The sequence below is a fragment of the Cupressus sempervirens genome, chromosome 1 (assembly GCF_028749045.1).
Source record: "Cupressus sempervirens isolate cs-2001-9-10 chromosome 1, ASM2874904v1, whole genome shotgun sequence".
NCBI classification, from domain to species: domain Eukaryota; kingdom Viridiplantae; phylum Streptophyta; class Pinopsida; order Cupressales; family Cupressaceae; genus Cupressus; species Cupressus sempervirens.
Window position 1 is genome coordinate 558,345,083 of NC_143118.1, and position 18,230 is coordinate 558,363,312.

The 18,230-nt window shown below is 36.1% G+C and overlaps 1 protein-coding gene across 22 annotated transcripts in view; it reads left to right on the forward strand.

Moving 5' to 3' along the window:
* LOC149578659 (uncharacterized) overlaps nt 1-18,230 on the forward strand; it is a 112,348-nt gene that overhangs the window by 44,189 nt on the left and 49,929 nt on the right. For 6 of the 22 annotated variants that reach the window (XM_089830722.1, XM_089830712.1, XM_089830699.1 and 3 more), the window contains exon 8: nt 2,918-2,997. The exons of the other annotated variants lie outside the window; for them this stretch is intronic. In XM_089830722.1, the coding sequence (XP_089686848.1) occupies nt 2,918-2,997 (80 nt within the window). The remainder of the gene's footprint in view (nt 1-2,917; nt 2,998-18,230) is intronic. 22 annotated transcript variants of the gene reach the window in all.

The window sequence follows — 18,230 nt, forward strand, 5'->3', positions numbered from 1 at the left end:
TGCCCTAATTTAAGTTATAGTGTTATTTAGTTGTATTCATCAAATGATTTTTGAGATAGTAGTCGATTTGAGAAATTGTTATGGTGTATTTGTGGACTAACCGAGTGGTTGCAGAAGCATACTTATATGATCTTCAGTCTTAGTTTTCCGAGGTATGTGATTTCAATTTCTAAAGTAATTTCATTAAAAGGTATTTCAAGTATTTAGTTAAGAAATATTTGTTTAACCGACTTTAACGGTAAATCTTCTTAACATGAACATGAATGATGTAACTGCCTTTTTATGAAATCGAAGTTATAACTGTATTTTATGCTTATGTTAGATGTTAATTTAGACCTAGGAAATCTGGATGTTACACTGACTGACATGATATAGGTGTGGTAATTGTTTCAATGCATTTTATGAGGGCCTCTTGGCTGACCTAGATGACATGTATCAGTCACACCATGAATTAGCGAATATGATATCAATGATGAATGTTGAATGATGACTATGGAGGATTGCTGCAACAAGTTCGGTGGTCATATTTCTGTTCTCACTTGGAGGATACATGATGAAAACTTAATTCTTCATTTACCCTTATAGTGACTTCAAAAATGTATTGAGTGTAATTTTCTTCAGTTGATTTCTTTTGCTCTCGGTCTTCGGGTTAGGGAGTTTAATTGATATCAGTTTTTGTAACATAGAAAAAGGTCCTTTGTTGGACACTAGGGGAAACAATGATGTTGGCACCTCTAAAAGTGAAAAATCTCAAAATATTGGGTACTGAGACAAATAAACTTTGAGGAAAAATTATTACACATAATGCAATCCATGCAAAAGTACAAACTGAAGTATCCTCCCTTTTTGAGCAAAACAAAATTCCTACATTCGAGCAAGGCTAAACATGATCAATTTCTATAGATATAAAAACAGGCTGACATCTGCTACCTGCCCAATAAATAGAAGAGACAAGAAGGTGCCTTTCCTAAATTATAAATGAAGTAGGTAAATGAAGTTTCAAAGTTTGGAGGAGTTTAGTGGAATTCTATATGAGCTGAGTAATAACAACGTTATGTGTAGAAGAGATAGCTAAAGATTTATTTGACAATGTAGAAATGCTTTTAGAAGCAAAAACATTGAGGCCTTTAAGCACTGATGAAGACCTCAACATATGTGATAGATTGATTTATACTCGAAAGGAATAATGTTATTTTTATTCTGTTAATAGAAAACCCTCAAAGAAGCAGGGAAATCTAGAAATATTAGACAGAAAACTTAAGTTACTAGATCAGCCAACATGTTCATGGACTGCAATGCTTTAATTCATAGATGGCCGAAAGCTATATTATTGTAGTGTAGTTGTCATATAATGCTTATTGTTATGTTTGATAATATTGGTTATCTGTCAATGCATTAACTGTTGAGTTTCTGGATCTGCTGCAAATGTAATAGCACTGCCATAATGTTGTTGGCATGTACCTTCCAAATGGCAGCCATCTCTCTAATATAGGATGAAGTATGGATAGACATGTCCCTGCATGGGACATGTCTATTCATTAGTATTTAATTAATATAATGACAAATAAATATCATATATATATATATATATATATTTGCACTATAGTTTATCCAACTAAAGCTACCAACATTAACACTCCCTCTTAGCTAGGGAAGATAAACAAGATTCATACACAATATGAACAACATATTACCTCAATGTAAAAATAGTTTTTGGAATGTCAGCTCATTTGACTTCCCAGTTTATTGAATGCCAACTCATTTGACATTTGAAAATCAACTCATTTGACTTTCTAGTTTCTTGAATATCAACTCATTTGATATTTGAAGTTATTATAAGATCATCACCTTACAATAACTTCTGCAAATACAAGTGATAATTATTTGGAAGTCGTCACTTCCTCATGATGTACATAGGGGATAGGCCCATATATTTATGAATAATATTCATAAATCACAGTCCTCTTAACTGTTTACAATTTATAGATCATTAGAGAATCCTTCTCAATATGATTTACTCCCTCTGAGTCAATACGTCTAAGATCGCTAAAGTTTAACGGAACCATATCCTCTATTTGCTCCCTCTCTTTCAAGGTTGCCTCTTAATGAAACATCAGGTTCCTTTTGAATCTCAATTTCCCTCTAAACATCAATTTTAGAGCTTCTTATCCAAACTTACCTTTCACAAAGTGTCAGACTCTCATTGATTCCCTCTGAATCTCCATTTTCCTACAATAACATGCTCGGAGGAAAAGGTCAGAGCAAATATCTCTTATGGTACTTATTGAAATAAGAGAGAGACTAATATAATACTCAACAATATAGATCAATGTCTAATTTAAATATATACATTAATCTATTCTCATTAATGCCAATTTTCCATTCTCTTATATATATTTATTTCATTTTATATCTCTTATGTTCTTGAATATAACATATATAAGCCTCTATAAAATAATACAAATTCATATAAAGTGAATTAAATTCATAAACTTACCACACATGAACTTACCTCTATTCTATCAAAAAAGTAAATCACATTTATTGATTATAAATGCCCCCTCAATATACTCATTTGTAAGTTACCCTGTTACATACCAAAATTTTGACCTATTTAAAATTATTATAGCTGGTGAGATGATTAGTTAAGAACTATTGTTTTTCCCTGTTATGTGAAAAGGGTAGTTATATGTAACTGTTGTTTCATATGAAATTGGTTGTTATCAATTATTATGTATAACTGTTTAATGATGTTAACCATTACTTGTCATATGTTGATGATGGTAGTTAGCACTTGCTTGGTTTCAAAATGATGGTTATTAACTAATTTCTTTACTATTATCTATGTTATATGTTGATATGGATTTATCATGGGAACTTGTTATTATTGTGGGAAATGTCGTACGGGTGGTTGTAGGAGAAGACGAAGGGGAGAAACATTGCTTAACGAGATCTACGAAATGGGGCACTACCTTAGTCCATTTGTCTGATCGACAGGTATGACTTTTAGCTATCTTGGTAAGGACCTAGCGACTACATAATAAGGTACATTCATTGGACACACATGAGCTATTGGACAATCAATAAAACATTGAACATTTTAACATAATCAAATATGTGCCTTTAATGGTTTATGTTGACATTCTCATCACTTCAATAAAAATATATATATATGTATGTGCACACAAGAGTGTGGTGCCACCATAGTATTAGATTATACAAGCTCATCTCTATTAATATACATATACATAAATATGCGTATACCTTGAGAGGATATGATAATAAATTAATCTCCCAAGCATACACGTATTTAGATATGTGTATCCTAATAGCTATAACCTTAGACAAAATAATAATATGATGTCACCATTCGAAAAATTATATATATATATATGTATATAAATTATAAATTATTTTTTTGATTAGGAGACCTTTGAATTCTTCCTCATGATTTTAAGTCTCTAAAAGAGACGAGGAGAACACTTGGCATCTTCTTTTAAAATTGGTGAACCAAGAAGCCGGTTATCTTTTTTTATAACTGCTATCGAGAGCTGCGGCTTCCTTTAAGCCTTCTTCATTATTTCCGTATGTTTATATGTTCGAACACAAGTTGGAAAGCAAGCACGCTCATTCTGGATTTTACTTATGTTCGCTCTTCTTATTTCTTTTCTTTTCCTTCCGGTTGATATTGAAGTAGAACCGAGCTTCTGTTCTTGATATTTGTATGGTATTCGAACTTGGTTTTTGCATTTGAGAAGCCGACTTTGAGAGCTGGCTATTCAGAGTTAAGCAAGATCCACTCCTTTCATTGATTAGGTTATGTGATCAGTTCTCCTAATCTTATTTTGGTATACGTATTGCATTCGAAAGTATAGTTTCAAGGATTCCCAATAATAATGCTCGGCCTTGATGTGATTTTAGTCTATTGAATCGTACATTCGATCAACACACCAAGTTATTTCATCACGTTAAGTCTGAACCAAATACACATCTTGTTATGGTTTCCTCTTTGCTTAATCTGGTCTTTTAGTTTTGAGTTATATGCTCTGAAGTTTCTTAAGGACTGTATTGTGCCAATACTGAAATATATATATATATATATATATATATATATATATATATATATATATATATATATTTCCAACAACTCAGTTTCAGCAAATGAATTGATATCCTCTATGATTGGACACCTAAGACTCACCCGACTAGATGGCCAGAAAGAGGGTGAAGAGGTGAGAGAAACTTCTGCAAGAACAAGAAAACAAAATCAGATTTGATACTACAAATTTATTACTTTTAAAGAATCATTTAATAGCTCATGCATGTCCATTTAATTTACCTTCTTGTCAAGTCGAGCGGTGGTGATCGGGTATTAGAACCCATCCAAAAACCTTGGCCAAGGTCGTTAAAGGCATGCTTGCCTTATATTGATCAGAAGATGTTGGTGGCGTCAGTTAATCAAACATGTCCGTCTATTACTGAGCTTACATTCTAAACACCAGTATTGCTCAGATGGCTGGACTATTAGTGCCTCAAGCCTAGCCTCGGGGTAGGGAGGGCTGGCCTTATTAAAATATTGTGTGGGGATTGATATGGTCCGCGGTGGGGAGGTTAAGCCTAAGTTAATGCTTCTCCTCTTATTTGAAAGTCGAGGCTTGCACAACCAATTCCATACTCTCCAGTTAGATTTTGTATGTTCTTTTTGCATCCTTCGCTATGCATTTACTTTCTCTTGTATCATAGAATTAATGATAATGATTTAGGTTCTTTTTGTAAATATGATAGAAAACAGTTATTTTAGTTGGTAGTTATTTCAGTTGAATGTTAATTTAGTGATTTTCCCATGAAATGGAAGTAAAGATGTCTATTTCGGTAATTTAATTGAAGTATTACTTTCATATCTACTTTAATTCAGATTATAGCTCTAATCTTTTTAGTTAAGAAAATTTTGTTTGTTACATATGGTATTAGAGCGCTGGGTTTGACACTGAACCTTGGCACACTACCTAAGCAAGAATAGTAAACCTAAGATTTTCTTAGATTAAATGTAACAGGATGCAAGTACATAAGACACCTCGCAAGAAAGCGTGAAATCCCATCTTTCCATACTTGATTAGGAACATGCCAAACCACGATTACACTTGTTGTTCTATGCCTTAGGACAATGAAACCTTAAAACAAGCTCTGCAATGAATGAGGAAGGAAAGAGTTAGTTGGACTCTTGCCAAGAAAGCAGCCTATAGAAACAAACTGATTCAAACTTGGAACGCCCGCTAGGCCAACCCTCTTATGTATTTTCATAGATCTTGGATGGTGCGGGATAAGTATACAACGAAAACTGAACGGGATTCTGAAAATAAATTTTTAGAATTACTGAATCTATAATGTAACATCCCCAGAAGAGGAAATTTTTGTAAATAAAGATTACTGTAAATGCACCAGAGAAGTTTTAAAATTTATTAAATAAATTGGTCTGTTCGTGTGTTTCTTCTACTCACAATCTCTTTTATTTTGTTGTAAACATGTAGAAAGAAAAACAACAGAAGATTTTTTTTTTTGACATAAGGATCTTGCAAATATTTTTAGGTCAAACAATTAAGAAACATGAGCAGTGACGAGAATGTTGCAGGCCACGACATGGTCCATGAGAACAACCTACAACCTCTTACTGATTTGCTACTTCAGATTTTGCAAGACACGCAAATGAAGTTAGACAATATGGAGAAGAGAATGAACGGAATGACAACTCAGATGGGGCAAAACCAAGAGGAAATGCAATCCTCGCCCCCTCCCAGAATAGAAACAGAAATCTTTGAACACAACGAGAAAAACCCTCAAGCCTTGCTTGCCCAAATTGAAAAACAGAAGAAACTTGAAACAATAAGTGACCTATCTGCAGACAATAAAAAGATCAAACCACCCAAGTTCTTTGGTTCTGAATCCGGAGAGGATGCAGAGGCCTGGTTAATAGAAATGGAACAATATTTTGAGATTAGGAATTTTTCAGAGACCTCAAAGGCGGTTTGGGGAATATACCATTTTATAGGAGAAGCTGCCCTATGGTGGGGAAACACCAAGGTTGAGCTGAACATAAAAACCATTGAAATTACTTGGGAGAATTTTGTAACCATCTTTAGGAACCGTTGGTTACCTTGAACCTTCTACGACAAAAAACTACTAGATTTCCATAATCTCAAATAAGGAGATATGACCGTACATAAGTATTGGGAGAAATTCACCTGACTGCTGAAATATGTACCTCCATACCAACAAGATAGGACTCTGAAGGTGAGGAAATTTATCATGGGATTGAATAATTGGATCGTAGGGGTAGTTGATGTTCTCACTCCTTGAACTATTGAAGAAGCCTTAGAAAAAGTTGTCCGTTAGGAATATAAAATCAAGAGAGATGATTCTATTCGAGATAAGAAAAGGAAAACAAATTGGAATACAGAAGGTGTAGATATTGGGTCCTAAAAGAAGCAGTTTAAGGAGTACAAATTTAGCAAACTATCCAACCAAGAGGAAATGGTGTCAAGGATTTCAAAAGTAACCTCAATACAAGTAAGATTGGCAACGGTACTGAAAAGAAAGGGCCGCCTTTAGGATGCTACACTTGCAGAGATCACTATGCTAACAAATACCCTAGTAAGACAATCACCAACCAACTACCTTGACCACCCCTTCCACCACAACATGTTTACTAGCAAAGGATTCACACGACACTTGATTATCGGCAGATAGAACAACAGATAGGCCCGATTGAAACTTCGGGTAAGATCTACGGAAACCCTGTTTCTATATTAATTGACACCGGAGTCTCTGAATGCTTTATATCACCTAAATTATTAAGTAGTTTCCAAACAGATCTAGTTTTATGGAAAAACCATGGACAATTGAGTATGCAAACTAGTCAGGGGCTAAGGTAGAGTAGTGTCTGTTTGAGGCTCGGGTTGATTTTTCAAACTTTTCCACCGAACTGAACTTGTATGTAGCACCTCTTGGGTCTTACGACATTATTATAGGCATTAATTGGCTCAGTGAGCATAAGGTCAAGGTTGATTGTCTTGCTAAAACTGTAGGCTGTTTGGATGACCAAGGTAAACTTGTAAGCATTAAGGGAGTTATACATAAAGTTAAATTAAGACAGATATCTGCTATGCAACTTAAGAAATGTGAAAGAGAAGGTTGTCAGATCTTTGTAGTAAGGGTTGAAGATGGAGAAATTAAAGAAAAATTGAAGGAATCTTTTGAAGAGAAGTATCCTAACCTAAAGAAATTCTAAGATGTGTTTCCCGAAGAACTCCCTAGACTACCTCCATCTAGAGTTTTTGATTTTACCATAGATTCAGGACCTGAAGCAGAACCAATTTCTCAAGCTCCTTATCAGATGACCACCACAGAATTAATGGAATTACAATTGCAGTTGCAGGATATGTTAGATAAGAAACTTATTCGACCCAGTGTTTCACCCTGGGGAGCCCCAATATTGTTCATCAGGAAGAAGGATGGAACTATGAGATTATGCATGGACTATAGGATTCTCAATATGTCACCATTAAGAACCGATATCCACTTGCTAGAATCAACGACCTCTTTGATCAAATGAAAGACACTACTGTATTTTCAAAGATTGATTTAAGGTCGGGATATCACCAGCTTCGCATCAAGGATGAAGACATTCACAAGACTGCATTCATAACTAGATATGGGCATTATGAGTTCACGGTATTACCCTTCGGGTTAACCAACACTCCGACAACTTTCATGAATTTGATGAACAACATATTTCAATGTTGTTTGGATAAGTTTGTAATGATTTTCATAGATGATATCCTAATCTACTCGAAAAACGAAAAAGAACATCAAGAGCATCTGGAAAAAGTCCTACAAAGGCTGAAAGAACATAAACTATATGAGAAGTTGTCTAAGTGTGCTTTTTATTAGAAAGAAATCTAGTATTTAGGACATATTATTTCGGCTAAGGGAAGAGCCGTAGATCTTTCAAAAATCAAAGCAATTATGGAATGGCCTATATCTAAGAATGTGACAGAAGTTAGAAGTTTCATGGGATTGGCAGGATTCTATAGGAAGTTTGTCAGAAATTTCTCCAAAATAATCTACCCAATCACTGTACTTCAGAGGAAGGGAAATAAATTTATATGGACTGAAAAATGTCAGTCAGCTTTGGAGTATTTGAAAGAAAAGTTAACTATTGCACCTATACTAAGAGTACCCGACCCACAAAAGAAATTTGTAGTCATAATTGATGCATTAGGGGAAGGAGTAGGTGTACTAATGCAGGAAGAGCATGTGATTGCGTATGAGTCAAGGAAGTGAAAGAATTATGAGCAAAATTACGCTCCTCATGATCTTGAACTAGCAGCTATAGAGGCACTATTTGATTGGAAAACCTTTTGAACTTCGATTTGATCACCATGGTCTAAAATATATCTTTACTCAACCCAACCTTAACGCCAGGCAGAGGAGATGGTTGAAATTTCTAGTAGATTATGACTTTGACATTAACTATATTAAGGGTAAGGAAAGCAAGGTAGTAGATGCCTTAAGCAGAAAGAGACATATTTCTGCAATGGCTATCATAAATTTTAGATTAAGGGATCAGGTACTACAACATCTAGAGCATGATGAATTTTATGCAGAGATCAGCCAAGCTCTTATCAAAGACCCACAGGATCCCAGGTACTAAACATTTAGAATAGAAGAAGATGAATTGTTAAGATATCATGACTGATTTACATACCCAACAAACCCGAACTTCAAGGAGTGATTCTAGAGGAATCCCACTCAGCTCCTTATTCAAGGCATCTTGGAGTGACTAAAATGTTGTTAGATATAAAACCACTATATTTTTGGAAAGGAATGAAAAGAGAGATAACGGATTTTGTGGCAAGATGCTTGGAATGCCAAAGAGTAAAAGTAGAACATCATTACCCAAGTGGCCTCCTACACTCAAACGAATTACCAGAGCGGAAATGAGTTAGATAATTTCCATGGATTTTATACAAGGATTACCTATGACATGAAACAAACACAACACCATCATAGTAGTGGTGGATAAATTGACTAAAGTTGCTCACTTCATACTAGGAAACCTAGCCGATGGAGCTCCAGAAATCGCTCACAAGTTCATGAAAGAGATCTTTAGACTTCATGGAATTCCCAAGGAAATCATCTCAGACAGGGATGCTAGGATAACCTCCGGATTTCGGCAAACATTATTTGCAGCGTTAGGAACTAAGTTAAATATTAGCTCGGCTTATCATCCTGAGATTGATGGTCAGACAGAAAGAGTAAACTAGGTTTTTGAGGATCTTTTAAGAGTTTACTGTATGGATCGACAAGGATCTTTTAAGAGTTTATTGTATGGATCGACAATACTAGTGGGAAATGTATCTACCTTTGGTGGAATTTGCTTATAATAATTCCTATCAATCCACCATTAAGATGGCCCCCTTTGAGGCCCTATATGGTCGCAAATGCAGAACTCCTGTAAGCTGGAATTGTGTTGAGGACAAAATTATTGTTGGACCCGAAATGCTCAAAGAGATGGAAGAACAGATAATACAAATCCGTCAGAAATTGAAAGAAGCCAACGAGAGACAAGAAAGTTATGCAGATGCTAAAAGGACACCAAGAGAATTCTCAATAGGAGAAAAGGTGCTATTAAAGGTAAAACCCCAAAAGAGTACCATCAAGTTTGGTATGCCAAGTTAGCCCCAAGGTATGTGGGACCCTTTGAAATATTGGAAATCATGAATCCGGTAGCCTATAGAATTTCCCTACCTCCAACTCTTGCCAAGATGCATGACGTCTTTCATGTGTCATATCTTAAGAAATAATTTACTCATCATGATCATATAATTGATTGGAACTTACTGCAGTTACGGGATCTAGGGGTGGTGGAAATAGAACCACTCAGAATACTCGAAGTATGTAAGCTACGCTTACGAAATTGAGACATGACTTAGTGCAAGGTCTAGTGGGATCCGTATGCAGAGGATAATGCTACTTGGGAAGACTAAAATGAGATTTTCCAAAAATACCTCCATCTTTTCTCCAGGGCTAGAGTCTGATCTTTTTCTTTAGTTCTTTTATAGTTGTAATGTTTTGGACAGATTTTATTTTTAAGTTTTGTTTGTGATATTCATTGGGGATGATGAAAACATAAGGGGGAGGGTATGATACATCCCAATATTTTGACCTATTTAAAATTATTATAGCCGTTGAGATGATTAGTTAAAAACTATTGTTTTTCCTGTTCATGTGAAAAGGGCAGTTATATGTAACCCTTGTTTCACATGAAATTGGTTGTTATCAATTATTATGTATAACCGTTTAATGATGATGGTAGTTAAGCATTACTTGTCATATGTTGATGATGGTAGTTAGATAGTTGCTTGGTTTTTGAATGATGGTTATTAACTTATTTCTTTACTATTATCTATGTTATATGTTGATATGGATTTATCATGGGAATTTTTTATTATGGGAAATGTTGCACAGGTGGTTGTAGGAGCAGACGAAGGGGAGAAACATTGCTTAACAGGATCTACGGAATGGGGCACTACCTTAGTCCATTTGTCCGATCGACAGGTATGATCTTTAGCTATCTTAGTAAGGACCTAGCGACTGCATAACAGGGTACATTCATTGGACACGCATGAGCTATTGGACAATCAATAAAACATTAAACATTTTAACATAACCAAATACGTATCTTTAATGGTTTATGTTGACATTCTCATCACTTCAATAATATATATGTATGTATATGTATGTATGTATGTATATATATATATGTGTGTGTGTGTGTGTGTGTGTGTGTGCGCACAAAGTATAGGAGTGTGGTGCCACCATAATATTAGATTATACAAGCTCATCCCTATTAATATACATATACATAAATATGTGTATACCTTGAGAGGATATGATAATTAAATAATCTCCCAAGTATACACATATTTAGATATGCGTATCCTAATAGGTATAACCTTAGACAAAATAATAATATGATGTCACCATTCGAAAAATAATATGTATATATTTAAATATTATAAATTATTCTTTTGATTAGGAGACCTTCGAATTCTTCCTCATGATTTTAAGTCTCTAAACGAGATGAGGAGTACACTTGGCTTCTTCTTTTAAAATCGTTGAACCAAGAAGCCGATTATCTTTTTTTATAACTGCTATCAAGAGCCGTGGCTTCCTTTAAGCCTTCTTCATTATTTCCGTATGTTGATATGTTCGAACACAAGTTGGAAAGAAAGCACCCCGATTCTAGATTTATTTCTGTCCCCTCTTCTTATTTCTTCCTTTTCCTTGCGGTTGATATTGAAGTAGAATTGAGCTTTTGTTCCTGATATTTGTATGGTATTCGAACCCGATTTCCGCATTTGAGAAGCCGACTTCGAGAGCTGGCCATTCAGAGTTAAGCAAGATCCGCCCCTTTCATTGATCAAGTTATGTGATTAGTTCTCTTAATCTTCTTTTGGTATACCTACTGCATTCAAAAGTATAGTTTCAAGGATTCCCAATAATGATGCTTGGCCTTGATGTGATTTTAGTCTATTGAATAGTACATTTGGTCAACACACCAAGTTATTTCATCACGTTAAGTCTGAACCAAATACACATGTCTTGTTATGGTTTTCTCTTTGCTTCAGTTGGTCTTTTAGATTTGAGTTATATCCTCTGAAGTTTTTTAAGGACTATATTGTGCCAGTATATATATATATATATTTCCAACAGCTGAGTTTCAGCAAATGAATTGATATCCTCTATGATTGGACACCTAGGACTCACCTGGCTAGATGGCCAGAAAGAGGGTGAAGAGGTGGGAGAACGTTCTACAAGAACAAGAAAACAAAATCAGATTTGATACAACAAATTTATTGCTTTTAAAGAATCATTTAATAGCTCATGGATGTCCATTTAATTTACCTTGTTGTCAAGTTGAGCGGTGGTGATTGGGTATTAGAACCCATCCAAAAACCTTGGCCAAGGTCGTTAAAGGCGTGCTTTCATTCTTGTTGTCACAAAAGTTTGCACCCTTATCTAGAGTTTTTATCTAAGGACAACCTTGTGAAACATGGAAACAACCTCCAAGCTATGGGACTTGAACTATGAGGTTGAGTCTCTGGAGAAGGTTAACTTCCTTTACTATCAGGGCTCACCTAATTACACTTGGAGAGGAAAATGGAGAAAGAGATGCAAGAAAGCAAATCTATCTATTCTAATCTAAGATATGATGCGCCAACCAATCTCTTCCCATACATGCACTTTTGAACCATCATGACACCAAAAGATATACACATTTAAACTTGTTTTAATCTAACAATCACATGCAGATTAGAGAACCCAAATAAATGATACAAGGAAGATGAGATTCACTTATATATCATTCATAGGTCAAAGAGATACAGTCATGCAAAATTGCAGATATCCATAATACATTGATGAGAGGCAAATATGTCTTGCACAATACATCAATGGCAGAAGGAGATGAGGCAGAATGCCATATAGCTCAAAGGCAAAGGGAATTTATAGTAGTGTGCCAGAGTAATGCCAGAGAAAACAGAGAAGAGTCAACCCTAAGAAAGAATTACAACCTTTCTTTTATAGCTCAAGCATAACTGAGATATTTCTAACTGAAGTTACTCCACAACCACTGCCATTAAATGCTTAGAGGACAATCAAGACGATCCAAACAATAGATTTGATTTGGTACATTGCAGAGGCATGAAAATCATGGAAACCTTGACTGGAGCAATCCTTGAAGTGATGGACACGGCGCCAATCAATGTATAGTTGGGTAGATGGTAACTACATGATGAGTGCATGTTCCTTTTGCATTTACTAGGCATGGGGATGCTAAAAGCAATCTGCAGATGATAAAAAATTTGATCCGCCATTAAAGAGTTGTTTCGTCTTCGCTGCCAGCATGCCAAGTCGGATGTATCAACAAGTCAATTATTTTCAACATTCACCCTATACCTTTCTTGCAATTTTATTGGTTGGAGACCCTTTTCTTTTCTAGCTCAGACATGTGAAACATCTTTATCAAGTCAACCCAGGTCTTACGATCCTACGATCGTCAGTGTATCTTATGGTCGGGGACATTGTTAATAATCTCTACGTTCTTACGATCGTTAGTTTATCGTAACATCGGGTCATCCTTGAAGTCTTCTTACGATCCTATGATCGCCACCATGCTTCGACAAACCCTTGTCTTCGTGTCCTCGGAAGACCTCTTCAACCACATCTATGATCTTATGAGAACCATATACCATAAGATCGCCATCCTTCTCATCACCTCTTGTGACCATACGCTTATACAATTTTATGATAGCCGAATATTGTAACATCGGCGGCCTCAAGGATTAGCTTCCCGATCTTACGCTAGATCATAAGATTGTAACACGGGAACCTAGTCATATTATCGTAACCCTGACCCTTCACCTCTGCGATCTGAAGAAAATGGGCCCACTGGGGACACGCGTCAAGCCCTCGCTATGTCACATAGAATAACTCCCTTGCATCTTCACATAGTGACATAACGATGACCATAGATTTGCTTTCATTTGACGGCCCAAGAACGCACAACCAATTTACTGACCATGCCAGGATCTGAACCAATTAGAACCTGTCCGTATGCCAACCTGTCTGATGACTTTTTACTTTTGCGGTTTGCCAAGGGAATGACGTCATCAGATACACGTGTCACAATGTTGCTATGTCGCATGAATTAAAACACTCACAACTTTCTATAACAACATAGCGAGGACCGTTGATCCTGGGAAGATCGATGGTTGGGAAGATGTATGATGCACTCCGTCAGAACAGAGGAAGAGGGTCCACCCTGCTACGTGTCTATTTGTTGCTTTGTCACCTTCCATAAAACCTTTGTAACTCCACAAGGCGACAAGGCAACGGTCGTATATCTACGAAGATCTAACAGTGGGGAAAGTTGTGGCCCCACAGAATTGTTAAACATGAATTAACCTTGGGACTTAGGATATAGCTTGTATAACCAAAGTATTTCAGCGTGCCCTAATATTTGAATTTTCAAATATATGGACGTTGCTACGTATTCAAATAAGGCAATTTTGGCGGGAAGGCAAAAATGACCAACACTTCTATTGATCACAAGATGTCAGTGGTGCTAGTTAATCGGAGATGTCTGTCTATTACTAAGCGGACATTCTAAACACCGTTATTGCTCAAATGGATGGACTAATAGTGCTCCAAGCCTAGCCTCGGGGTAGAGAGGGCCTTTTCTTATTAAAAGATTGTGTGGGGATTGATATGGTCCGCAGTTGGGAGGTTAAACCTAAGCTAATGCTTCTCCTCTTATTCGAAAGTCTAGACTTGCACAACCAATTCTAGACTCTCCATTTAGATTTTGTATGTTCTTTCTACATCCTTTGCTACTGCATTTACTTTCTCTTGTATCATAGAATTAATGATAATGATTTAGGTTCTTTCTGTAAATATATAGAAAACAATTATTCGAGTTGGTAGTTATTTTAGTTGAATGTTAATTAAGTTATTTTCCCATGATATGGAAATAAAGATGTTTATTTTGGTAATTTAGTTGAAGTATTACTTTCATATCTACTTTAATTCAGATTATAGCTCTAATATTTTTAGGTGAGAAAATTTGTTTATTACATGCCCTATACAACTAGTTGTTGACATCACTATAACAATATGCTTATCCTTTGTATCTTTTGAACGACGAAACTTCTATTCCAATTATTAGCACAAAATGTCTTCCGCCAGTCAAGATACACCTCATTTGGAACTGCAACGATTAACCTCATATCTGAACCTTCATACTGCATTATCTCGATGGCCAAGCATGCCAAGCAGCATGACAATGTTCATGGCGACTTGGCAGATCCAACCCCGGGTGAACATTGTCGATTTGAAGACATTGCTTGATCAACTCCAGATCAGATTATCGTTTCCAAGCAGGAAGGCTGATGCCAGTCCTCCAAGCACTAATTCTGAAACAAGTCATAGACTGCACACTCCGCTTAGCTTGCACACACGGACCCCATATTATCAAATCCATCACGAGAAACAAGCAGCTCGGAGAACAAGTTAAGTCCAACTCAACGACTCAATCTTGAAGTCAAGCCGATCTACTCGCACTCCATTCCACATGTCTCGAGATTTGCGAAGACCCAGTATTTGAGAAGACCGAACTCGCCCATCCACTATGATAGTCTAATCTGCTCACGCAGCCTCACGTTGCTCATTCACGATTATTACAGTTCTAATTGAGTCACATGACTATTCTTGGTGATTGAACATGAGTTTGGTGAAATATTTTGATTGTCTTCAAGATAGCGCAATAGAAACTATTTAAGTTCATCGATCCATGTTGGTGAACATTTAATATTCATAGAGTTTCCCATTAGCACAAGATAGATGCTACGTTTTTTGTTACATTTGTAGTTGGCTCTGATAAGATGTTGAGTTTTAGGATCTGCTGCAAACGTAATATAGTAATAGAATTGCCATAATGTTTTTGGTATGTACTTTCCAAATGGCAGCCATCTCTCTAATATAGGATGAAGTATGGATAGACATGTCCCGTGAAGGGACATGTCTATTCATTAGTATTTAATTAATATAATGACAAATAAATCTCATATATATATATATCTCACAATTCTATATATATATTTGCATTATAGTTTATCCAACTAAAGCTACCAACATTAACATTAAGTGTCCATGTCAAGTTTGGTGTCACTTGGGTAGTTGTAAGTATCAATTTGTTGACAGTTGAGTTCCTCTTGGCAACCTTTAGGTCCTTTAAATATGTTGTGTACTGCCAAAGAAGGTAGCATGGTTTAGGCGAATGAATTGTAATTTTTGGTTGACCATCTATGGTCTTCTTCTCTGTAATGAATTTATGAGCAAATAAAAATATATTTTATTGTTTTATCAAGTGCACACTACCATCTTTTGTATAATCCTTTCTAGGGAATTTATTAGATATAATAGTAAACGTTTGGCATTGTCGCCTTAAAAAGAAATTGAGTCAGTATTGCATGATTCATGTCCTTGGATCCCAAGAAAGGTGAGAAGAGGGCATATTGTGGTCAAGACCAAATGATCAGGTGATCTTTATGGGTTGTCGAAAAAAGAGAATGAAGGAGAAAATTATGAGAAACATTTGAGAAAAATCTAGTCGGACAATTCGCAGGTCAGAAAACTTGTCAAGAACAAAGTGCAAGCTGAAGTGTGAGATGGTATTTAGGAGGAAAGGGGACCATTTGGCGAGGAAGGCACAAATCATATGTTGATTAGGATGATATTGCTAGACACTTACCACTCTTCGATGAAACATATCCTGACTACATTGACCAATTAGACAGTCCGTTCATACAGTCAATGTCGAAAAAAGAGTAGAAGAAGAAAATCTTGAACTGAAAGATATATTCCACCATATTATGAATCTATATTATATCAAGAGAACCTAGAATTGGAGGATCCAAACCAAAGACCCCTAGATGGAGGGGGTATAGGAATGAGTCAGAGTCTGAAGTACCAGAGGTTTTGAGGACATTGGAGATGGATGTGTAGAAGACATGTACGTGGCCAAGAGAGCAGGGAAAACACCAAAATCTAATCAGAATAATCCACCTAGGTTTGACACACAAGGGAACAAGTAGGCGAGAGAGACAAACTCCTTTGACAAGTTTAAATGTGGATTGGTAGAAATTCCCAAAGTTCATGGGGAATGGGTCAGAAGATCCTATGAGGCTCTACAAGATGTGCAAGACTATTTGGGTAGCTAACGATTAGGAGGACAAGGACTATTGTCTTAGAGCGTTTCCAACAACACTACAAGGTACAACCATTGATTAGCTCACAAATTTGGATGCTTAATCCATTGTCTTTTGGGATGCATTGAAGAAGGCATTTGAGGGTGAGTTGAAACTACTATACGACAACAATGAGATTTTCACTAAAATTTACAACACCAAATAAGGTAGACATGAGAATGTTTGAGATTACAATTGTAGAATCAAGGAAATGTTGGTAAAATTGGAGAACTAACCAACAAATGGATTGAAGAAGCGTTGGCTCATGGAGGGATTGATCCTTTCACTGAGAATGAAAATGTAGGTGACACCTTTGTCCTCATATATTAATGCCTAAAACTAGCCAATGGACATTGATAGTGAGAAAAAGACATCCACTCGAGGGAAGAGGAAGACACACGATGACGATGGCACCGAGGGCAATGGCAATGATGAATAAACAACAGTCTAGACCTATGACAAGATATGATAAAGGAATTGAAGGCCAATAAAAGAACCAATAAAGAAAGTGCCGAACTGTGGCGTACTGAGTGCGAAATTAAGGGGCACACAAAAGGTAATTGGAGAGAAGTAGCTGCTTCAAACTCGTGAGTTAAATTGTCTAATGACCATTAAGGAAATAAATTAAACTAAACACAAAGAAATTTGAAGAATAGTTCTAGCAAGCTCACATGGTTAACTAGGTAAAGCGCTGGTATGAAAAAGTTTCTTCGACCATGATGATGAATGGTTAAAACATTGGGATAATGGATAATCAAGAATACAAGACATAGACCAAGCTAAGTGACATAAAATCACATGGACAAGGAGAACACCATTCCATCAATGAAAAAGAACGATGCAAAAAACCAAACTAGATGCTTGCTTGGGGGTCCTTTTGTACAGGAGAAGGCCATTAAAGGCATGTGTCAACAGTGAATACAATTCAACGACAATTTATTTACCATATGCATGCTTGGTCATTTTTTTTGTAGAATTACTTAAAGCAACTGAATTATATAGTATTGGCAATAGATGTAGTTGTTAGACTTGGCATATCTGTGTTGGTATTGATTGTTATTGATATCAAAACATCCAACCAACACCTTGTTGGTATTAGCTATTATTTGACATGTTTTGGTGAATGTCACTTATTGGGTGGCGGCATTGTTGGTAGCTTGACAGAAGCATTATTCAGAATGTAGACATCTAACATCTTCTGTTCGGTTGGACAATTTGTGTATTTGGTTCCTTGTACTGACATATCTGGTGCAACTTCTTGGTACAATTTTGGTACTAAGAAGAATTGATTCTGGTAGAATATATCTTTCATATCCTAGTGTAGTTGTGCATGTGTACCTGGTTCTTTCTGGCTTTGCTTAC